The following is a 24,928-nucleotide window of genomic DNA, read 5'->3' on the forward strand; positions in this document are numbered from 1 at the left end:
GTCCCGTTACCCTGGTCACGTGGTAATACCCCTCCGCCCTCCCCCACACGGTATCACGTGACACGATTGCCCCCCCCTCACCAAACCCCCCCTCACCATGCCCCCCCCCCTCCGGCACGTGATTGGCTGGCACGGGCGACGGGTCACGTGCTCGTCCCAACCAACGATCCAATGGGAAGCGCCGATGCTAGCCAGGCAATGCTTAAACGGACTGCGAAATATAGAACTAAGCTCGCCTCTGTACGCGCTTATCTATTGTAGGGTTTTATCGCCGCTTTAAATATCGCTAAAGAACGCCTCGTTTAAGCGCGAATTAACGCCGCGAGCGATAACAAAAAAATAATTTAAGAACAAGAAAAAACACGCTATTATTATTACTACTTTTAATTGTTTATCATCAACGGGTGCTCGCAAGATGAACGAGTCGAAGGTGCGTGCGTGCGTTCCGTTTGATTGTGGTGGCTTTTTGCATGTAACTTTGTGTATTTGTATTGCTGCTGCTTCACGCCAAGCGTATGATGCCTCTTACAACCCATACGGTTATAACCCCGTATTCTTGTACAGGGAAAATTGAGTTTTCAGGTCCATACTGCATCCAGCCGTTTCAATACGGGTAAAAAAATGTGTCTATTTGTGTTGTGTTTCTCGCCTTGTGATGGGGCTTTTGTAGGATGAACGTTGAGATGTTTAAGGGAACGGGATGACCAATACGGTCTGAGTTGGTCTGTAATAAGGTGGGGCACTGATAAGCGGTTGACAGGTATCTGAAACACTACTATACACTATATTACTATACACTACACTATACACTACACTATACACTACACTACTATACACTACACTACTATACACTACACTACTATACACCACATTACTATACACTACACTATATTACTATACACTACACTACTATACACTACACTATACACTACACTATGCACTACTACACTATACACTACTACACTATACACTACATTACTATACACTATACACTACTACACTATACACTACACACTACATTACTATACACTACACTATACACTATACTACTATACACTACACTATACACTACATTACTATACACTACACTATACATGACATCACTATACACTATATTACTATACCCTACACTATACTCTACACTACTATACACCACATTACTATACACCACATTACTATACACTACACTATACACCACATTACTATACACTGCACTATACACTACACTATACACTACACTATACACTACACTATACACTACACTACATTACTATACACTACATTACTATACACTACATTACTTTACACCATACACTACATTACTATACACTACACTATACACCACATTACTATACACTACACTATACACTACATTACTATACACTACACTATACACTACACTATACACCACTACTATACACCACATTACTATAAACTATACACCACATTACTATACACATTACTTTACACTACACTATACACCACATTACTATACACTACACTATACACTACACTATACACCACTACTATACACCACATTACTATACACTATACACCACATTACTATACACTACATTACTTTACACTACACTATACACTACATTACTATACACTACACTATACACTACACTATACACCACTACTATACACTACATTACTTTACACTACACTATACACTACATTACTTTACACTACACTATACACGACATTACTATACACTACTACACTATACACAGTACCATACCTGTCACAACCAATACGGCCTACCCCGTATTCTTGTACAGAGACATTGAGTTTTCAGGTCCATACGGCGTATAGCCGTTTCAATGCGGGCAACAACAACAACATTGTCTAGTTGTGTTGTGTTTCTCTCACCTTGTGATGGGACATTGTAGGATGAACGTTGACATGTATAAGGGCACGGGGCGACCAATAAGGTCTGAATTGGTCTGTAAAAAGGTAGGGCACTGATAAGGGGTTGACGCATGTGCAAATTTGTGCTAGTTTCCGATTATACTGGTGGGAACCTCCTGGTTACACCAGCCCACAGGAGATTATTGTGTCCGTCCGTCGTGCAGGGAGGGGCTGGGTGGGGAGGGGCTGGGTGGGGAGGGTGGGGCTGTTTGGGGAGAGGAGGGGGGCTGGGTGGGGTGGGGCTGGGTGGGGAGGGTGGGGCTGGGTGGGGAGGGTGGGGAGGGTGGGGCTGGGTGGGGAGGGTGGGGCTGGGTGGGGAGGGTGGGGCTGGTAGGTGAGGGTGGGGCTGTGTGGGGAGGGTGGGGATGGTGGGGCTGGGTGGGGAGGGTGGGGCTGTTTGGGGAGGGGAGGGTGGAGAGGGGTTGGGTGGGGCTGGGTGGGGAGGGGAGGGGAGGGTGGGCTGGGTGGGGAGGGGAGGGTGGGCTGGGTGGGGAGGGTGGGGTGAGTGGGGATGGTGTGGCTGGGTGGGGAGGGTGGGGCTGGGTGGGGAGGGTGGGGCTGGGTGGGGAGGGTGGGGCTGGGTGGGGAGGGTGGGGCTGGGTGGGGCTGGGTGGGGAGGGTGGGGCTGGGTGGGGAGGGTGGGGCTGGGTCGGGAGGGTGGGGCTGGGTGGGGAGGGTGGGGCTGGGTGGGGCTGGGTGGGGAGGGTGGGGCTGGGTGGGGAGGGTGGGGAGGGTGGGGCTGGGTGGGGAGGGTGGGGCTGGGTGGGGAGGGTGGGGAGGGAGGGGCTGGTGACCCCGTGGCACTATCCAGGATCAACCCCGCTTATCTTCCTGAGATCTGACGAGATCGGGCCTATTCCGGGTGAATTGCTCATGGTATTTTAATTATTGTTTACCATTATTATTTAGCCAATGTTAGTTACAATTAAGGTTTACTAATTTTATTTTGAGGTTCATTCGTTACGTATGGTATCCTTTCGTACTGAGAATAATTGCCATGTTGTTTATTTAACTTGTTGGTATTTCTCTTCTTTAAAAAAATATTTCACGTGAAAAAATCCATTTTGAGATTTTAAAAAACATCTCGTTTGCAACTTTATTTAACCATGAGATGATCTGGCCAAATGTGTGTCGCTAACACACTCTGCGACCCGACGCAGCCAAGAAATTGGATTGTTACGTTTACAAGTGTTTAGCGTCGGAGAATGTATCACATTTTGAATCCGAATTGGCTGCGAAAACCCTAAATCTTAGGTCAACATGGGAACCTGTTATAAATATATGTACGTTGAACTTCTTTAGCAGCACCGTACATAGCCAGTTGCGCTAATCGGAGTTGTGGGTCGGGGAGGGAAGCACAGCAAACTAAAGACAAGTAAGCAGTTCTAAAGAAATAAGTTGATGCAAGAAACTCATTCACAGTGGTGACCCAGGTCACTCTTGCGAATGACACTCGTCCTGGTATCTCTGAGTTCTCACCACCCGGTTACACAAATGAAACCTGAAACATCGTCAAGCCACACGGACCAGTTTCAACCTTCCACGCCGCCAATAGTCAAGCATCAACCGAATCGGGACCGCGTGGCCGATGCGGCCACCTGATGCATAAGTGGTGCATCAAAGATTCGGCGAACCTGTGAGTGCGGCCACGAAACCCAAAACATCGACCGCATCGTAAACACTCCGCTGCTGTTGCTGCTGTTTTCACTCCTTTAAAGTTCAAGTTCAAGTTCATTTATTAGGTATAGCCCTGTGAAGCCATTCGGCTCTTGAATCGGGTGCAACCGCAACAAACAAAAAACGTGAACAAAAAAACATATTAAAGTGACTGTGTGGCTGAGTGCAAACAGAAAATCCAAGAAAAGACAGCAAAATATTGCAGAAAAAAACACCGTATACCAACGCTGTGTGCAAAAATCCCAGTGGGATGCAAGTCAAACAACAACAACCACAAGACAACTTAGATTAAGGCCATCAGTTTAACTCTGTACTACGACAAACAAACATGGCCAAACCAAAAAACTTTTCGAAAATCACCAAAATAAAGCCATAAAAGCAGTGAAACAGTGGTCATAGTCATCTCGGGTCAACCCATGGCACCTGGGTCTGTCACGTGACCGGCTCATGCACCTAGCCTGGCACAGTGGATCTGCCAATCATCTCGGGTCAACCCATGGCACATGGGTCTGTCACGTGACCAGAAAAAGCACCGTTCACCAACGCTGTGTGCAAAAATCCCAGTGGGATGCAAGTCAAACAACAACACCAACAACCATAAAGGAGGAATGGATGAAATCCACTCTGCGCCTGAGCAGACAATTGAGTGGATAACAAATCTAAATTACATCTGTAATCTTCTGCTGTTACGAGAGAAAGATGAAGACTGACCAGTATGGTGGTGTATGGCCACAATGACCAACACAGCATAATGGGGAGGACTGCATCCAGCAGCGGATTGACAAACGTCTGAAAAGTATTTTCACTCTAAAGAGTGATTTCCTACTCGGAGAAAAGTCTCGGTGAGCCAAAAAGAACCATTTTCAATAGGATACTGTATTGAAATGTTGGGCCAGTTTCTTTGTTTGCATGTGATAGGAAACCCGAGTAACGAGAGAAATCTCACACACATGGGTATAACACTCAAAGGTCGATACTGATGTCAGCACCCTGCTTGCTGTGCTGCTATCTACTAACCTCTGCTCTGCTGAGTTGTTGGAAGTCTTGACACCGATTTAAAATATCACTACATGACCCACCAACCCCGGCTCCTAAATGCTATATCACAACTGCTGTAATTGAACCCCCACATGCCTCTATCGGGAATTGAACCTTCGCTTATGTGGTTCGGTGGCGGGCTGCCCGGTCATTGAACGCCACTCAATATGCGGGTCCACCCACGCGTATATGTGCAATCATCTCGAATGTTGATTGAACTACTTGTTACTGATAATGAGAGAGATCAATCATCATATTTATGGTCATTAAGTTAATTAAACCGCACTTGGGAATTCCGAATATCGATCCCCTCCAGGGTATGTGCCTTCGGCTATAAATCCAGACCTTGTGCCATGCTTAAATAGATTAGAAAGAGTAGTTTTATGCGAGGAGGTCCCTGATCTTAATAATGACCCTTGGTAATAACAGTAAAATATGATGATGATGACAATGAGTCAAAAGTGTCTCCCTGCTCAAATGACCATTGCGCAGCACTCGCCGCGCCTAGACTTTCGATCGTCCACCGTATCATCGTGCCCGTCACTTCGCACTACAGCTCACGGGAGAAGTCTCCGCAGTAGCGCGAGTCACAACCTCCTCCGCTCTACACAAAGGACCGTCACTGCCAGGGGTCGTTTCTCTGCGTGGCAGCCCCCCATATCTCTCTTTCTGCTCCTGTCCCCCTGCACTACAACTAATGGTAGAAGTCTCCACAATAGCACGAGTCACAACCTCCTCTGCTCGACACCAAGGACCGTCACTGCCAGGCGTCGTTTCTCTGCGTGGCAGCACCGGTATATCTCTCCGGTCCTGTCCCCCTGCACTACAACTCATGGTAGAACTCTCAATATCGCGACTCACAACCTCCTACGCTCTAACCTAAGGACCGTCCCTGCCAGGCGTCGTTTTTCCGTCGGAAGCCGGCCATCACCGTCGCGCTGCATATTTGCAGCAACATTCAATCTTCACCGACTTTTTGAAGGCACTTAATGGGCACAAACTCTATCCCCTTTTTCGCCCGGATTTTGATCGACGCCGAGCTTGGCTCCGTGCCTCCCAGGGGCCACGATCATTTATGCCCGTGCAATATATTGTGTGCGTCGCAAATTGCGTCATCTTTATTATTTCTGTCGACGACCATGTAACGTTGGGGAAAACTCCTCATTCCTATGGCAGGGTCCATTCCCTCCCTAGCATTCATCTCCCGCACTTCCGATTTGCACTGCCGGCTACGAACGGTGCGGAAGAAGATCAACAGACACTGAGGAGATAATGATGTTGATTTTTTTATTTTGGGCTTTCAATATTGAGTCTGGTTCTTTGAAACTCCACCCCCCGCAACTGGAAATATCAATCGTCGTGAGCCATGATCGACCCACTGCTCGATGAACACCTCCTCCCCAAACCGTCGCTACGTCACGGTGCAAATACTAATGCAGCTTCTGTACTTGTGCGTGTGTATATGTTGCGCTTCTTTCGAACCGTACAACAAAACATAAAAATAGGCTTTACCCTTTCTGGCAATGAAACAGGATGTGTTAAGATGCTCAAACACCAAATACTGACAACTATTGCAAGGCATCACACCTGCATTAGCCACACATACTTGTGGGAAATCATGCAAACAAACACGCTCCGATTATAATAAACGGCATTGTCATTGAAACCGATTGACGCACACCAGAGAAAGCCTTATTTTATGACCTTGTTTCACCAGTGTTAGACCTGAGAATGCCAAAAGATGAACAGTACAAAGGCAAAGCAAGTATGAAAGTATTAATGGCTCGGGTTGAGGCGTTCTATCTATTGGACCTTTTTTCTTGTATTGCCAGAAAGGGTGAAGCCTATTCTTATGTTGTGTCCTCATCAATTAGATACAGACAAAAATGGAACCCATAGATATCACCAATTGCTGTTGTTGGTTTTATCCATTGCTATGCAATGGTTTCAGTGCAAGGGCGCCACAGTGGCAATATGTTAACTACCTCACCTGGTATGCAGGAGATCTTGGGTTCGATCCCGATCCCTGACACCTGTATATTTGGAGTTTGCATGTCTGTCTCCCCGTGGTCGCGTGGATTTTTCTCCATGTCCTCCGGTTTTTCCCTCCACACTTAGAATCAACATCACGCGTTTAGAGTATTTGGCTGCTATACATTTCCACATGATAAGCCACCTCATTGAGCTATCATTTTTGGCCAGGTCACTTCTGAAAAAGAGCTTTATATCTCAGTCGGCCTTACCTGGCAATTTAGTTTTGTTTTTAAATCCTTTATATTAAGTTCTCTTGCTTGCTTGCTTACGACCGTGCAAATCTTTCGGTCGTTTTTTAACCCACTTCCCGTGATCCAATCGAGCTGACATTTTGCACACAGACTCGTTGTGAGTGACAATGTATTTTCGTGAAAATTTTTTTTAAAAAATTTTACACTTTATAGGAAAAAAAAAATTATATTTAATTACCAATTGCTTAATGGTGGCAGGCAATCATCTGACCCATAGGTGGCAGCCATCTCAAGCCAGAGGACGAGAGGACTCTAGCCGCCACGCATATAAAGGATTTATAGTGAAAAACTTTGTTTTTACGGGTGAATTTTTTAACGCTTTGTAATAAAATGGCAGCCTCGTGGTGTGCGGTCCCCCCCCCTCCTCCACCCCGTCGCGTTCCTTTCAAGAACCAGTCGGCGAGTAAACCGAAGCCCGGCTCGCTGGATTCAGCCACCAAGAGGGACAAGCCGAGGACCCCGAAAGAGGCCGGCAACAAATTGGACAAAAACAAGCAACAAAAGACGGCACTGCAGGAGACCAAGGCGCGGCAGAGAGCCGAGGTTAGTTTTCTCTCCATCCACTCCCGTACGGCACGATATCAACACGGTGGCTAGGAGATGCTAACTATATTCTTAGGTTTTTTCGGTAAAGTCACATAGGTAAAAAAATGTAATTAAAATTAATAAAATAAAAAATTAAATAAAAATCACGACGTTTCGGAGGCAACACAAGCTTCCGTCTTCAGCAAGCGTGCTGTAACGGGTCCACCTGAAGACGGAAGATTGTGTTGCCTCCGAAACGTCGTGATTTTTATTTTATTTTACTTTTATTAATTTTAATTTTTTACCTACATGACTTTACCGAAAAAACCTAAGAATATGAATCCTTGCAGTCACGAAAGCTTCAAATCTAGAAGAGATGCTAACTACCTCGCCTGGTATACAGAAGGTCGTGGGTTCAATCCCGACCCTGACTCATGTATATTTGCAGTTTGAATGTCTCTCTCCTCGTGGTGGTCATGTGGATTTTTCTCCAGGCCCTCCAGTTTTCCCCTCCACATTTAGAATCAACATGTGTTTAGAGAATTTGGCTGCTATACATTTCCACATGATAAGCCACTTCATTCAGCTATGATTTGTGGCCTGGTCGCTTCTGGAAAAGTGCCTATACAGCTCAGTGGGCCTTACCTGGTAAAATAAAAAAAATATCGATTTAAAGCTTTCGTGACTGCAGGGATTCATCTTCTTGGTTCTTTCGGTAAAGTCACGTAGAATGGAAATAATAAAAAAATAAAAATAAAACACAATAAAATAATTCTCACGACGATTCGGCCACAACGCAAGCAGCCGTCCTCAGGTGAAGACCATATTGTTTCCATTCTACGTGACTTTACCAAAAGAATATAAAAAAAATAGTTTAGTTTTCTAAATGAACAAATATAATAGACGTTCCAGACAGTCACCCTTTTTCGGACCACATTGTTTGATTTGTCTTGTGTGTGGACAACACGTCCAGGAGCTAATTTGCCAATGGCAAGGTCTGATAGCCACGAGAAGGGTTTCAGCAGTCTTAGAGGCCGTGTAGTTTTGCTCCTCCTCCGCTGAAGGAACAACAGACTACGGTGGCATGGCTTGCGATATGGCCACCACCGTTTGGGTTGCAAGGCCACAGAGCACGTTAATCATTCTAGATTTGAAGCTTTCGTGACTGCAAGGATTCATACTCTTAGGTTTTTTCGGTAAAGTCACGTAGGTAAAAAATAAAATGAAAAATGTAAATAAATTATAAAAAATAATATAATAAATCACGACGTTTCGGAGGCAACACAAGTCTCCGTCATTAGGTGGGACCGTCACAGCTAAATTTACTGTATCAAGTGAGGAAAAAATCCAAGAGACAAGCTCTTAAATACAAGTTAAGGGGGAGGGGGGGGAGGGGTTTATCTGAATGTGGTAACCAGGGAATGGAACGGTGGGGGGGGGGGCGGGGCTAAAAGAGAACAATTGGTGCACATCGACTTGGGGTTGTGGCCGGTGTTGGCTGATAATCAAAATAAAAGAAGAAAGCAGTACTGTTAAACACTGGGGATGTCAACACTCGGTAAAGTAGAATAGTACCTGTCAGATAAGATGGTACAAATATGTGCAGTTAAATCTTTTTTACATGGTTAATAACATCTTTCCAATGATTACTCAGTTTGTACCCATCATCACGGTTGAAGTTATGTCTGTGTTTGTATATATGGATGGCTTCGTGTACAAACCTTTGATGGTAGCCAGAAGGTTGGCAGAGCACCTTGGTCTCGGAAAAGACAATATCATGAGAGCCCACAGCGTTGTAGCAATGATCGGCAACGGCGGAAGACTCAATTTTGCCGTGTTTCAGATCTGACTTGTGCTCGCGGACACGATCGGAGACATGACGTTTCGTTTCCCCAATGTAACAATCACCACAGATGCAACTCACGTTAATCATACCTACAATATTACGTTTGCCTGTGCATCCTTATTGTCAATCCACTGCTGGATGATGGCCTCCTTGATGCCTGCGTGGGTTGCGAGGGTCGTTTGAGCATACTTCACCAAGCTGGTCAGTGCAGAGGTTGGCGAGGTGAGCGTAGATGTTAGTCAGTTTAACACATAGGCTTTCACGACCAATCGTATCCATAATAAAGGGGTTTTTTTTGGGTTAGATCACAGAAATTCTGGTTGTCGCCTGACGAGGCTGGTTGTAATCACCAGCGAAACGTCGTACTCGAATTGTAAATGTGGGTTTACTCTCCAACACACCATTGTAACTAATTAGCCAGTTTTGTTTACTCAAGAAACCTTACTGATCAGCTGTATGTGTGGGTGGCAGGTTTAAGGATGTGGAACTAATTAATTGTTGATGCTGCTGCAGCTGTGGTAGTGATGCACAAGCCCAATTAACAAAATAAACAGTGTGGCCTTAAAAAAATTGAAATACATAAGGGACGTTTTGGGCCATAACCCTTCTGGGGACTTTATCATAGTGCCGCAAAGAAGGCTTCATTGTCCGAAACTTCGGCTGTTGTATTTATATTTCATTTAAGACAGTTTTGTTGGTGTATATTTTCCAGGTTTTTTTGGTTGTCTGTCATTAGATGTGGATGCATAGAAGAACAATACAACGATGGATTTTCCCGCACTGCCTTTTGCTTTGTGAATCGCGACTGAGCAGTTTCGCAGAATGCTGTGCAACGTTTAATGACTATGACCTTGGGTATGCAATGCTACTTTGAGCAACTGGGAATAAAAAAAATCCAGTACTATTTTGCATTAACTTGGTCTTACAACCCAACAAAGTTTCTCCAGGAGAATCTTTGGAAAGCTGCCATGCAAACGCATGCTGTGCGGTAAAATTGCTCTCCGTATTATCCCACGTGAAATTAAAATTTCATGCATAATTCATAGCTTTCTAATGTGCCACCACGCACGTCAGTTAAGCAGCTTATCTGGGGCGCTGGTGGGGCGCGTATCACGGATTAATAAATATCGCAAGCAAACGCTCATTACTCCCTGCTGCGACAGGAAACAGAAATGCCGCCACAACGTGCCCTATTGGTACGAGTTGTGATGGATTATTGTAAATAATAATCCCATCAACCCCTGCTTCGAAAGCGCCCGCCGCAGATATAGAGGCATGTGCCCTCGACAGCTCTGACGCGGCGGTCTCCGCTCAGGATGTGCGTACCTGTCAATCCCTTATCCGTGCCTTCCTTAATTGCAGACCAATTCAGACCTTATTGGTCACCCTGTGCCCTTATAAATCTCAACGTTCATCCAACAAAGTCCCATCGCAAGGGAGAAACACAAACAAATAAACTAAACAAATGTGCCCGTATTGAAACGGCTGTACGCCGTATGGTCCTGAAATTTATATTTCCCTGTACAAGAATATGGGTGAACCGTATGGGTTGACAGCTATGGACGTGTTCCTGATTTTGGCATTATTTTTTGGTTTTTTTTCCTTCCCCCGCACCTCCAATTAGCACGGTTTGGCTACGTACGGTGCGAGAGAAGTTCAGCTTACACACATTCAATCCGAAAATCGAGCCTCGATATGAAACGCCGCATGATCCGTAGAAATAAATGTGCTCGGATTGATCTAAACAAATGAATGACACAGGAAGTGGTGTTGCTGTGGTGAAGTCACGGGAATTGACGTCGCTTTCATGATATCACTTCCACACTTTGCCTGCCGCTCGACATTGAGTGATGTCACTTGTTGGCAGGAAGACATTAAGTGATGAAGTAATGCAAATTGTGAGAAAATCTGAACAAACGATTTGGTGATGGTGTTGCCGCATTGGCAGTGGTGCACAAGCACAATTGACGAAAAAAAACTCAACATGTCCGTCACCAACGCTGCGGCGTTAAAATAAAATACATACTTGGTGACGTTTTGGGCAGTGGCCCCTTCATCGCGCGTAAATGAAGCGTGCATAGAAAGTCCAAAAATTTCCTCGAAAATATGAGAATCCAAAAAATCGTAAATGTTTACTTTCGAAACTCATCGCTGGCCCCTGCCGATTGCTGCTTGCGCGGGCGCGGTGCGGGCACACAGATCTACGCGCTCAACAAGGTGATGACGGAACTGGAGCAGCAGCAGTTTGAGGAGTTCTGCCGCCAGATGCACGAGCAGATCGCCAACGGGGAGGAGGGCGGCACGGAGGCGCACGACAGCGACATCATCGCCGCGTGCCGCGTCTGATTGCGGCCACCAAGAAAGAGCAACCCCTTCCACCTCTCACACCCCCCCCCCCCGCCCCCTCACTTCCCTCCTCCCCCCCCCCCACTAACGCCCTCACCGAGAGCCACGTGCAAGCGACCCAGCGGTCTTAACTTGGCGTCAGAACAATCGGCGCAATTCACGGACGCTGTTCGATTTGCGAGATTGTTCTTTTTATGTCAAATGGTAGCGCCTCCAGTGGCTGCTGCTGCTGCTGGGGTGACGTGAGCCTGTCGTGCGGAACTTGGCGCGAAGCAACAAAAGCATTGGTTGTTACACGTGCGATCTCATGCATTCATAGCGGGTCGAATAATCGGTATTGATCGACGACTTTCAAACTTCGTTCTACCCAATTATCCTTAAGCTCCGTAATACGGCAATCGGATCATGTGCAGGGTAATCGCTCGATGCAAATTATACGCGGACACACGTCGAAGCCATTGGAACAAACGAGACGGAACAAATTTCAAGCTTCCAGGTTTATTCAAATTTAACCAGATGAGAACGCAAAAGGCCAGGATGAGTCTCATTTGCAAGAGTCACCTTGGGGCATCAGTCTGCCAGTACCGTTGGTGGAGGGGTGGCACGGTGATATTTGCTATTATGTACAATCCCAATTGTGTGATTGGAACAATCGACACGCACTGTTAAAAATAATGAGGGTACCACAGAGGCGGGGAGCGGATCGATCCTCGACGCGGAAATCGTGCCGTGACGTTGCGACCGACTACAACGCGGTAAGAGAGGGCTTCTGGATTGCTGCGTGAATACAAAGCGGCCTTGTCATCCGTTGCGCTGGCCATGGCCGTTATTCCTAACGGTCGCTCGCATCCATTTCCCTATTGTATCGTGGTTGTTTACCTTTTGACGGGTAACTTTGCCACCCACTATTTGTTGGAACTGTGTCCATGTCTTTGAGCTAAAAAAGTCAACGATCCATGGGCGGTGGTGCTCATATCAACCCGCGGCCCTGAGTCAATGTCACGGAAAAATTCCAAGCTACAATGGGGTGATGATGAGCCAGTCACTGCACAGAAGAATGCCTGCTTTGTTGACCACTTGCATGTTTAGTGGTGGCTATTATTTTTAAAATCTACAGGGTGGATGATGGCCTCAGTTGTAACGCCTCAATGGGATTCGATATCGCATCGTTAAGGTCGTGAGTCGCACGATGAAACAGCACTACGCAATATTTCGTCCGCTTTCGAAGAGTTATATTCTTTGGTTCTTTCAGTTAAGTCGCGTAGAAAATGTTTCGAATAGTTGTTGCCGTCCCGTGTATATTTTACACACACAGCCCAACGATGAATTTTGCTGCACTGCCTTCTGCTGCCCACCATTGTAACTTATAACACCTGTTATGCATGGCGACCACTCATCAAAGCACTATCCAGGCTTAAAAAAAAAACCCTGCTTGGCTTGCTAAATCTGATCGGGCGGATGTCAAGTTTCATCTTCGTACGGCTGACATTGATGTAAGGAGCGGTGTTTCTCAAACTTGTTAGGCCCACGAACCACTCGGCTGATGAAAACATGAGGTGGTGTTTGTTGAGCCAGATGATCGCGTCGGGAGTCGCGGAGTGGTGCATCGGCGCTTCTGACGATGCTGCCTCTGTTTTTTGTTGTGAATCTGGAATCGAGGCACGGGTACGTTCCCACGGTTAAATTTCTGGGTGGTGACCACAGTCGCACAGCGAGGAGTTTTTCAGTTTAACACGTAGGCTTTTGCAACCAATATCATCCATAATATAGGTTTGTTTTCACTATATAACCCAAAAAACTTATATTATGGGGAGTTTTTTAATTGCCATTTGTGCATCATCAGCTCGCCACATCAGCCGCCACCATTTGTGCGGGTGTAGTTTAGAGTTAGATTTTGAGTGATTTGGTCACAGGTTTTCGTCGGATAAGCTATTTTTTATTGTATTAAATTTTTCACCACATAAGGCGACTTGGGCACAAATGATAGCTCAACGAAGTGGAAATTTACAGCAGCAAAATACTCTTAAACGCGTGATGTTGATTCAAAATATGGTGGGAAAAACCGGAGGAGCCGGAGGAAAATCCACGCGACCACGGGGAGAACATCCAAACTCCAAATATACAATATGTGTCGGGGTCGGGATGGAACCCACGACCTCCTGTATACCAGCCGAGGTAGTGAACATCTCGCCACCGCGGTGCCCCAACGCCGCTGGATACCCAGTTTATCGGTCTACAGTAGCAACATTACTGATTTGGATTCATAAAAAAAAACTTTGGGATGCATTTTTAAATACTCGACAATCAAAGGTGGCAAGGTTATAAGAGGGCACCGTCGTGGCCAGCGCTGTTTACATCGCCACAACTCGCCATCACTTCCTGCTGGCAGATCCACAGCTGTTGCACAGTCGCCACACCGTCTCCAAGGGACGGAGTTTGTGACTGTGCCGCCATCTGGCCCTCCAGTCTCTTCTCCCCCCTCGGCCGCCGACCGATCAGCTTTGCATGCAGCTGGCGCGCCAATTCGTCGTGGCTCCTATTCAAGGCTCTTCAATCCAGCGTCCGTTAGAGGCGGCAGCAAGGGTCGGTGGATCGGTGCGCGGCTTCCCCGCGAGCTTCGAGGAATTGACGTCGGAGAATGAAATGCAGCAAATGCGGACTCCACCTGTTCCATCTGTGTGAGATAGTGTTGTCGAACCCCCCCCCCCTTGTTTCATGGGTTTTCTCCGCGCTCTCCGGTTTGCTCCCACATGTATAAACACTCATTCGTTTGCCGGTAACGTTTTGATAAGTAGAGGACTGCAGAGCTTGGGCAATTGTTGGTAGTGCCGGCTCCTCGCCGCGTGGCTGCTGCTGCTTCCGCCGCCTTCGCCGATCGTCGGTGGCTGCTCGTCCTCCATCTCCGGGTCGTTCTCTCGCTCGTCCAGAGTGAGGCAAATTATTGTAGTTGTTTAAAAGTTTCCCAAGGGCGTGAAGCGTAATTCGCACAGTTGAAAGTGCTTTCCACACCCGATTTGAGCACGGGGCGGAAGGTCGTCTACCGCTCGCATTCCTCAGCCAGTGGTGGAAATTCAACATTTCTGTGGCGAGGTGTGGGCCAGGGTGGTGGTGAGTCTTGTTAAGACAACCACTTTTCATCTTCTTGGTTCTTTCGGTAAAGTCACGTAGAAGGGAAATAATAAAATAATAAAAATAACACGTAATAAAATAATTAATTTTTTATGCATTCTTTTTTATAAAAATAACTTAATAAAATAACTAAATTATTATTTTTTATTGTTTTATTTTAATTTAAAAAATTCAAATAAAGCATAATCAAATAATTATTTTTATTATTTCCCTTCTACGTGACTTTACCGAAAGAACCAAGAAGATGAATCCCTGCAGTCACGAAAGCTTTAAATCGAAAGACAACCACTGTTTACTTACTCTCTCATGGTATTAATGTTATTGACCCCGCCCTAAGGGATGAGAGGCCGAGTTGACCCCCGACTGGGATTTGAAGTGGAAACGTGCATTGTCGAGTATTTGGCTCCTGCTATAATGTCCGCATGATAAGCCGCTTCGTTGAGCTATCATTTGTGTCCAGGTCTCTTTTGAAAAAGAGCTATACAGCTCACTGGGTTTTTACTTGGTAAAATAACAACAAAAAATGTTTATAGTTAGTTACACCCCTCTCCTACCACTGTGCCTCGTAGTATTTCTTGCAAGATTTCAATCTCGGATCTAACTTCGAGGACATTGTTTCGTTCTAGCGTGAGACACATAGGGGCTTTTTGCTACTTACTGCCGCTAAATAATCAACAAACGATCAAAGTGCTGTCGCTGAAGAAGACGCTGATTGCTACTCTCAGCCATCGGCATTTGTTAATGTTTATATTACCAAGCATATAATGTTGGTTGTCTTGTCTTGTTGTTTTGTTGGCGATACACATGTACTGACATTGCCACTGTTTACGTGCAAGCTGTAACACTAAATTATAACTTCCACTACTGTATCAAGAAAACATTTCGTTTCTAAAAAGGAAGTGCCCGGTTTTTTGTATTGCCTGTTTTTAAGACAACGTCATTGTCGTGAAACATTGATAAAAGCAAAAAAAGCACCTCTAAATGAGGTAAAATGTACCGATCCATAGTTACCCGAGCGCTTGCGTGAGTTTGGTGTGTACCATTTGGAATAGGGGTGTTTGTGTCTCTTTCTATCCTACCACTCCTGCAGCAACCCACTGCGTGTGACTTCTGTATTGACACGAGTCTTGAACTGAACTGTTTCTGTTTAAATCTCAATTGTAACGGTTTAAATAAAACAAATGACAATCTTGAACTGTTTAAAAATACATTCATGCGTTTTTGTTTTTAATTCCATGAAATATCCAGAGGTCAGAGTGTGCACACACAAATAAATATTGGAGTGATCTATTTGGGTCGGTCCAGAACCACGTATGGAAATTCCACAGTATCATGACGGGGGAGCAGTCCAAAAATGTAAAAATTTTTATCATATAATTTGATCCTCTTACTCCAATAGAAAGCTGGATGATAATTATAATATTTAGGGTTTTTCGGTGAAGTCACGTAGATAGGTTCAAAGAAAATAACAAAATAATAAATAAAAACCACGACTTTTTGATCGCAACACAAGCGTTCGTCATCAGGAAAAGGGGGGTTAGCCTCTAAAGGCAAACTCTTTATAAAGGTTTAAAATGGGCGTAGCCCAGACAGTTATGACTTAAACGGGTTGATCACGTCCTTCCAATGATTGCTAGGTTTGTCCCATCCTGCCACCTTCCGATGTTATTTTCGGCTCCGCTTTTACATTAACAGCTTACATTTCTCACACCAACACAGCCACCTTCGCGCGCCGACCTAGAGAGGGACAGCTGCTGAGGCAGAATGTTTTAAAAGGTTCAAAATGGGTGTAGCCCAAGGGTCATAAGCGAAGTGGGCGGGGCGAGTGATGTTATTGTGAGAGATTAGCATGTTAATGTGATAAATTAGCATGTTAATGTGATAAATTAGCATGTTAATGTGATCAATTAGCATGTTAATATGATAAATTAGCATGTTAATGTGATCAATTAGCATGTTAATGTGATCAATTAGCATGTTAATGTGATCAATTAGCATGTTAATGTGATCAATTAGCATGTTAATGTGATAAATTAGCATGTTAATGTGATAAATTAGCATGTTAATGTGATCAATTAGCATGTTAATGTGATCAATTAGCATGTTAATGTGATAAATTAGCATGTTAATGTGATAAATTAGCATGTTATTGTGAAAGATTAGCATGTTAATGTGAAAGATTAGCATGTTAATGTGATAAATTAGCATGTTAATGTGATAAATTAGCATGTTAATGTGATAAATTAGCATGTTAATGTGATAAATTAGCATGTTAATGTGATAAATTAGCATGTTAATGTGATAAATTAGCATGTTAATGTGATAAATTAGCATGTTAATGTGATAAATTAGCATGTTAATGTGATAAATTAGCATGTTAATGTGATAAATTAGCATGTTAATGTGATAAATTAGCATGTTAATGTGATAAATTAGCATGTTAATGTGATAAATTAGCATGTTAATGTGATAGATTAGCATGTTATTGTGAAAGATTAGCATGTTAATGTGATAAATTAGCATGTTAATGTGATAAATTAGCATGTTAATGTGATAAATTAGCATGTTAATGTGATCAATTAGCATGTTAATGTGATAAATTAGCATGTTAATGTGATAAATTAGCATGTTAATGTGATAAATTAGCATGTTAATGTGATAAATTAGCATGTTAATGTGATAAATTAGCATGTTATTGTGAAAGATTAGCATGTTAATGTGATAAATTAGCATGTTAATGTGATAAATTAGCATGTTAATGTGATAAATTAGCATGTTAATGTGATCAATTAGCATGTTAATGTGATAAATTAGCATGTTAATGTGATAAATTAGCATGTTAATGTGATAAATTAGCATGTTAATGTGATAAATTAGCATGTAAATGTAAGATCGGAGGGCGACCTCCACAACGAGAGCGTTGAGGTGGCTATGTTAATGTGAGAGATGAGCATGTTAATGCGTGGAGGTGGCTCTGTTAATGTGAGAGATGAGCATGTTAATGCGTTGAGGTGGCTATGTTAATGTGAGAGATGAGCATGTTAATGCGTGGAGGTGGCTATGTTAATGTGAGAGATGAGCATGTTAATGCGTGGAGGTGGCTATGTTAATGTGAGAGATGAGCATGTTAATGCGTGGAGGTGGCTATGTTAATGTGAGAGATTAGCATGTTAATGCGTGGAGGTGGCTCTGTTAATGTGAGAGATTAGCATGTTAATGCGTGGAGGTGGCTATGTTAATGTGAGAGATTAGCATGTTAATGGAAGATCGCAGAGCAGCAACTTCGAGCTCGCGAGCGAGGTGGCTGCTTTAGTGTGGGAAATTTAACCTGTTAATGTAAAATCAGAGATCCGAAAATAACAACTAAAGTGGTATGATGGGAACATAGCAGCCAGTTCTGAAGCGTCGTAGTTTTTTGTTATGTTTTGGTTATTTTCTTTGAACCTATCTACGTGACTTCACCGAAGGACCCAAGAATACGAATTCCTGCAGTCACGAAAGCTTTAAGTCAAGATATAATATTTAGCTTTATTCTTTTTGTGTCATCGTCCGTCCGTACAGGTTACATGTCACAATCGCTGAGGAACCAAAAAACTGGAAGGCATCGGCCATTCGGTGGTGAACCGGCGCTACCATCAATTAAATTACCAAAGCTCCGCAGTCCTCTATATATAAAGATGTTTCAAACCAATCGACGAGTGTTAATGGGATCAAGGAAACTTTCACCACTGACCTGCCCACGGGGACATAGAGCCCGGCGAAAGCAGAATACTTGAAAAAAATGCATCTTTCTTGCTGAATGCGTGCAGCAAATCAACTTCAAAGTTCGCGTATTGAAAAGTATTCGCTGTTTCAACCACTCGCAGCGACGACGAGATGGTGGTGATGGTGGTGATGCCAGATTACGTCTCCTCCATCACACGACACCGAATGGGCCGTCGCCAGCCGCGGTAAATCTTTCGGTCCTGCACCCCCCCCCCCTCCACCCCTCCACAGCGTTGGTGAAAAGCATCGGCAGGCTCTCAATTAACGGGACCCTCGGTAAGATGGAGCGAGCACGCGCGCGTGAATCATTTTTCTAACAGATTCAACTTCCAGGAGGTGTGGCCACCCCCCTCGTCGCTCTTTTAGAGATGGAGAGAGAGGGGCACGACTCAGAGGTGTGCCAAGGAGGAGGAACCGTCGGCAAGCAGGAAGGCAGCCAAGCGGTGAGCCGCCACCAACAATTGCCCAAGCTCTGTAATCCTCTGCATATGATGGTGTTATCGACCAATTTACCCTTGCCCATTCCACCCTGTATAATACTACTGTAATAGCCATGTGTGTCCTGACTTTTTGATGTCACTCTTTCGTACTGAAACGACCACATTCCGATAATCCCTGCGTATAAGATGACGATTAACAAGTCGCAGGGTCAGACTTTTGAAAATGTGGGTATTTATCTCAATGGACCCGTATTTTCCCATGGCCAATTGTACGTGGCTCTGTTAGATCTAAATATCCTCAGCGGATCAAAGTGTTCAAGGATAGCCAACTGCAGGGAACCATTTTGAACGGTGATAAGAGATTCACATAAAAAGTGCTTAATTTTGTTTAATAAGTTAAGAACATTGTCTTCATGTGCTACACAAAAGTCAAACGTTAATTTACACCTTCAATATTACAGCTTCCGTCCTAGGACAGGCTAACAAGCTCGTTCTATCTTCTTGGTTCTTTCGGTAAAGTCACGTAGAAGGGAAATAATAAAATAATACAAATAAAACAATAAAATAATTCTCACGACGTTTCGGCCACAACGCAAGCAGGCGTCCTCAGGTGAAGAACAGGTCTGTCGGAAAGACAGCGTCTGAAATTCAGACTCTGTCTGTTTTATTTTTATTATTTTATTATTTCCCTTCTACGTGACTTTACCGAAAGAACCAAGAAGATGAATCCCTGCAGTCACGAAAGCTTTCAATCGAAATTTAATCTCGTTCTAAATAACAAAATAAATCGACAGACATGTCGCCTTTCGTATATCCCCTCTCCCTCCCTCTGCGCACGGTTCCTATGAATAATTAATTCATGCTTCATTGTCATTAGAACCTTGCCGTGTTATTAAAATCGTGGTGGTGGCATAATGAGTGTGCCCTTGAGAGCTTTCTGCAGTCGAAGGCCCCCCCCCACCCCGGCTGCCCTGATAGCCGCATCTTTGATTGTCTGAGAGACTCATTCTCCTCTCGGGCTGGTGGTGTGAGGAGTAGATAAGAGCGGCCATTCGTTCCCCTCCTTTTGTTAACAAAGCCCCACAGCTCTCCGATCAACACGTGCGGTATGTTCGTGTGCTGAACCTCTTGCGCGCCGTACGTAGCCGAAAGGTGCTCATCGGTCGGTAGCCCTGAACCCCGTTGAACCTGAACCCCCTTCCACCCTGAACCCCCTTCCACCCTGAACCCCCTTCCACCCTGAACCCCGTTCCACCTGAAACCGTTCATGGCTGACATAAATGGCGAGTATGTTGAACTTCTTTCGCACCGTACGTAGCCAACCGTGATAATCGGAGGAGCTAATCTGAGAGGCAGGAGAGTGAGATGAGAGGGGAGAGGTAGGCGAGTGTGTGTAGGGGTGAGGAGTGAGATGAGAGGGGAGAGGTAGGTGAGTGGGTGCAGGGTAGGAGAGTGAGATGAGAGGGGAGGGGTAGGCGAGTGGGTGGGTGTAGGGTAGCAGAGTAAGATGAGAGGGGAGAGGTAGGCGAGTGGGTGCAGGGGAGTAGAGTGAGGTGAGAGTGGAGAGGTAGGTGAGTGAGTGCAGGGTAGGAGAGTGAGATGAGAGGGGAGAGGTAGGTGAGTGAGTGCAGGGTAGGAGAGTGAGATGAGAGGGGAGAGGTAGGTGAGTGGGTGGGTGGGTGCAGTGATGGAGAGAGTGGGATGAGAGAAGCACGTAGCAAGGGGATAAATCGCCCCCTACTTGGCCGTTATGAGCCCCCCCCCCCCTCTCTTCTTCGTCTAATGCGAGAGGCGCTTTGCGACCCGTGACTTGGCTCGATCCGTCGCATCGCAGAGGTCGGCGTTTTGTAAACTCATTGCTTGCCAGAGGGGAGCGGCAGGGGGGGGGGCAGGGGAGAGATTCAAGGGCTCTCATTTTAGGACTCATTAACCCAACACCCACACCCCCCTCTCTCTGTCACGCGGCGAGCCGGGGACAGGGGGGACACGCGGGAGGGGGTACAGGTCACAAATTGAGTTCAGCACCGCCTGAATAATTATCGCATGGCTACCACGTGTCCGAAGACACGACAACAACGACGACAACGACAGCGGCCACACAAATCTCCACCAAGGAGCCCATCACCTTGGGCAATAACGCCGCGCGGTCTCTAAGACGGCAGCAGAAGGGCCACAGAGAGAAGAAGGGCGAGATGAGATCGGCTTTTAACGCAACGTTGCGCGAGGTGTAGGATCGAGGCACCATCAATCATGAGACCGCGAACGACAGCGCGGTGGATAGATCTTAACTTCGGAGTTTGATGTCGAGACTCGATTTTCGGAAGGTACGTATGTTGAACTTCTTTCGCACCGTACGTAGCCCAACCGTGCTAATCGGGGGGTGCGGGGGGGAGGGGAAGGTCAACAAACTTAGCAGAATAAAATCGCTTCTAGAGAAATTAGTTTCTGCGTGTTTGTTCAACTTCTTTCGCACCGTACGTAGCCAACGTTGCTGATCGGGGGGTGCCCGGGAAGGACAACGGGTTCATTGTATTCCTCTGAAGTCGCTTTTGCAAATGAGGTTCAAAGTATGAAAAACAAGAATACATTTTGACCATTTCTGGCAACAACAAAAAAAACTGGTGTTGAGATGTTCAAGCACCAAATCGATACATTTTGCAAGGAACCAAGTGTGCATTAACCACGCGCGCTTGCGGTGAAGCTTGCAAACACACGTGCTTTGATCGTGTCACCAGTGTCAAACGAGAGAACGCCACAAGGCGATCAGTACAAAGCCAACGCACGTTTCTATTTATCGCATTTATAGCAGCTTTATGCCATGCTACAATTGCTCACACCGAGCTATGAATGCTCTGATAACAAGGGTCGTCGTCTAAATCGAGCTGTCACTTCGTCGCGTCGTCTTTGATTGATTCGTTAATTTTCGGCTGAGTTGACCCAAAGGTCACCCAAGGCGGGTTCATCACGGGGGGGGGGGGTGGGGGGGGTCAGAGTTCAGATCGTGAGCCCCTTCGATTCACCTGCCTTTTCACGGTCCCCTTTATTTGCCAACAACAACAATCTTCTTGGTTCTTTCGGTAAAGTCACGTAGAAGGGAAGTAGTGAAATAATAAAAATAGAACATAATATGTTTTAATCCTTTATATTAAGTTCGCTTGCTTACGACCGTGCACATCTTTCGGTCGTTTTTTAACCCACTTCCCGTGATCCAATCGAGCTGACATTTTCCACACAGACTCGTTGTACGTGACAATTAATGTTCGTAAAAAAAATGTGCAAAATTTTACACTTTTTAGGGCAAAAATATTATATTTAATTACCAATTGCTTAATGGTGCAATGCAATCATCTGACCCATAGGTGGCAGCCATCTCAAGCCAGAGGACGAGAGGACTCTAGCCGCCACGCATATAAAGGATTTATAGTGAAAAACTTTGTTTTTACGGGTTAATTTTTATTATTTTACTACTTCCCTTCTACGTGACTTTACCGAAAGAACCAAGAAGATGAATCCCTGCAGTCACGAAAGCTTTAAATCGAAATTCAACAACAACAATTTCGTGCGGGGAAAAACCCGTCACGCAGCGTCACGTGACTCTCGTTCAGGAGGGTCTTGGTTTTTCGGGATGTTTGACCCAATGCCTTTAATGAATGCGCCGTTGTTGTTGTTGTTTGCTTCCTGATGGGAGGAAAACCCCCGGAGAAAAGCCGCCGACGCGTAAGATGAGGCGACACTGGCCAAACTATTTTAACTATTTTAACAATTTTTTCCGTGTTCTTCAGCAACAGCACTTTGGTCGTGTGTTGATTATTTCGCGGCAGTACAAACAGTCCCTTTGTGTCTCACGTAGCACGTAACGATGTTCTCGAGGTTAGAATCGGGCTTGAAGTCTTGCAAGAAATACCGGGAGGGTACGGTGGTAGGAAAGTGCACGGCTCGCAATCAGAGGGTTTTAACTAACTATGAACTATTGTTTTTATTTGACCAGGTAAGGCCCCACTGAGCGAAAGAGTTCTCTTTCAGAAGCCACCTGTCCATCACAAATGCAAGCTCACCGAAGCGGCTTATCATCATGTGGGCATTTATAGCAGCCGCCAAATACTCTAAACGCGTGATGTTAATTATGAATATGGAGGGGAAAACCAGAGGACCCGGAGAAAATAATCCACAGCAAACTCCAAATATACAGCAGCAGACGTCAGGGTCGGGATCGAACCCACGACCTCCTGCATACCAGGCGAGGTAGTTAATATATCCTAGCCACCGTGATGATGATGAGATAGAGACACGAAAGCTCCAAATACACAGCATGCGTCAGGGTTGGGATCGAACCCATGACCTTCTGTATACCAGGCGAGGTAGTTAACATCTCCTAGCCACCGTAATGCTGATGATGAGATAGAGACACGCAAACTCCAAATATACAGCAGCAGGCGTCAGGGTCGGGATCGAACCAACGACCTCCTGTATACCAGGCGAGGTAATTAACATTTCCTAACTACCATCATAAGAAGGGGGGACTGGTCGGTTGGTGGTGGTGGGGTGGCCGCGATCCCCTGGAAGTAAATGAGATTCATACTTTTAGTTCTTTCGGTAAAGTCACGTAGGTAAAATTAATAAAAAAAAATAAAACAATAAAAATCACGACGTTTCGGAGGCAACACAAGCTTCCGTCTTCAGGTGAGACCGTCACAGCAAAATATCTGTACCTTATATAGTGGTTAAGGGGGGAGGAGCCAGGAAGGGCAGCGGGGGAGTTGTGAAGTGGTCAATTACTGCTTTTGTTATACTGCTGGGTGGGTAAATGAATTATATACGATTAAGCCGCTCTTTGTTATGCTGTTTATGCGCAAGTCACTGTGGGATGAATGGACTCACCTGAAGACGGAAGCTTGTGTTGCCTCCGAAACGTCGTGATTTTTATTGTTTTATTTTTATTAATTTTACCTACCGAAAGAACTAAGAGTATGAATCCTTGCAGTCACGAAAGCTTCAAATCTAGAAGTAAATGAGATCCCCCTCATTGAACCTTGACCTTCCCCCTCCCCTGCACCCCCCTCCCACCTGCCCCACCAATTCCCCACCAATTCGTAACTGTGCGGTTCAATTATTCACGCACGTTGCACTCGCAACGTCTCGTTGACATTGACGGTGGGATGGCAGGGGGGTGGGGCGGAGAGGAACCACCACACCACACCTGACGTGCCCGTCTCGTTCAGCCAGCGCTGTACCCATGTGCATCTTGTCAGCCGAATGTGGCAGATGTTGTTACTCTCTTTACACGCGGAGGGGAGATTGGAGGTGCGGGGGGAGGGGGGAGATTTAATTTTGGCTCAAATATGTTTTTATATATTCCCGTCAGTTAACAAACTGACATCACGTTTAAAATAAATAAAAAATAACAGCGCGTTGAAATGATGAGTCACTCAAACGTCTTGTCTTGACTTTGTGCCCGCGTGTATGAGGATGTTGAGGGCAATGTCGCCTACAAATTGAAAATTAAAGACACAGCCACAAGTAGCAGCAGTGCGATTGTGGGCCACGCCATGCAACCCGAGCTATGGACCCGCACAGTAAACGCATCGAGACACGTAGAGATACGTAGAGACTCATAGAGATGCATCGGGATACACAGATACCCACATAGATATATCAAAGACAAGCCACACGTAGTAGTGCGATTGTGGGACATGCAAACCGAGCTATGGACTCACATAGAAACCCATAGAGATCCGTAAAGACTCATAGAGACACGGAGAAAGACACCCACACATGTATAGAAACACATATAGATATAGAACGCATAGAGATACATAGAGAATCACAGAGACCATTAGATATATATTAAAGACAAGCCACATCAGTGTGATTGTGGACCATGCAACCCGAGCTCTGGACACGCACAGATACACTCACTGTGATCTGCGCTCCTTCAACGGAGGAGGAGGAACAGCGACACGACA

At 45.3% G+C, this 24,928-nt stretch overlaps 1 protein-coding gene across 2 annotated transcripts; it reads left to right on the forward strand.

The window, feature by feature from the left end:
* Positions 1 to 207: 207 nt before the first annotated feature.
* On the forward strand, positions 208 to 15,968 carry SVBP (small vasohibin binding protein). Of its 2 annotated transcripts, none has more exons than XM_078611470.1 (3): positions 208 to 430; positions 7,311 to 7,457; positions 11,485 to 15,968. In XM_078611470.1, exons 1-3 carry the CDS (start codon positions 416 to 418, stop codon positions 11,629 to 11,631), a joined length of 309 nt encoding a protein of 102 aa, XP_078467596.1. In that variant the 5' UTR covers positions 208 to 415; the 3' UTR covers positions 11,632 to 15,968. The 2 variants fall into 2 exon arrangements, with proteins under 2 accessions (XP_078467596.1, XP_078467595.1); XM_078611469.1 differs by having other exon boundaries at positions 210 to 430; positions 7,305 to 7,457.
* The last annotated feature ends 8,960 nt before the right edge of the window (positions 15,969 to 24,928 follow it).

Source organism: Lampetra planeri, chromosome 36 (assembly GCF_965212315.1).
Source record: "Lampetra planeri chromosome 36, kcLamPlan1.2.h2, whole genome shotgun sequence".
NCBI classification, from domain to species: domain Eukaryota; kingdom Metazoa; phylum Chordata; class Hyperoartia; order Petromyzontiformes; family Petromyzontidae; genus Lampetra; species Lampetra planeri.

Excerpts from the sequence above, each read along its gene's own strand:
- SVBP (XM_078611469.1), top strand. Across the intron at positions 7,458-11,484 it reads AGGCGCGGCAGAGAGCCGAG|ATCTACGCGCTCAACAAGGT; the intron begins GTTAGTTTTCTC and ends GCGGGCACACAG.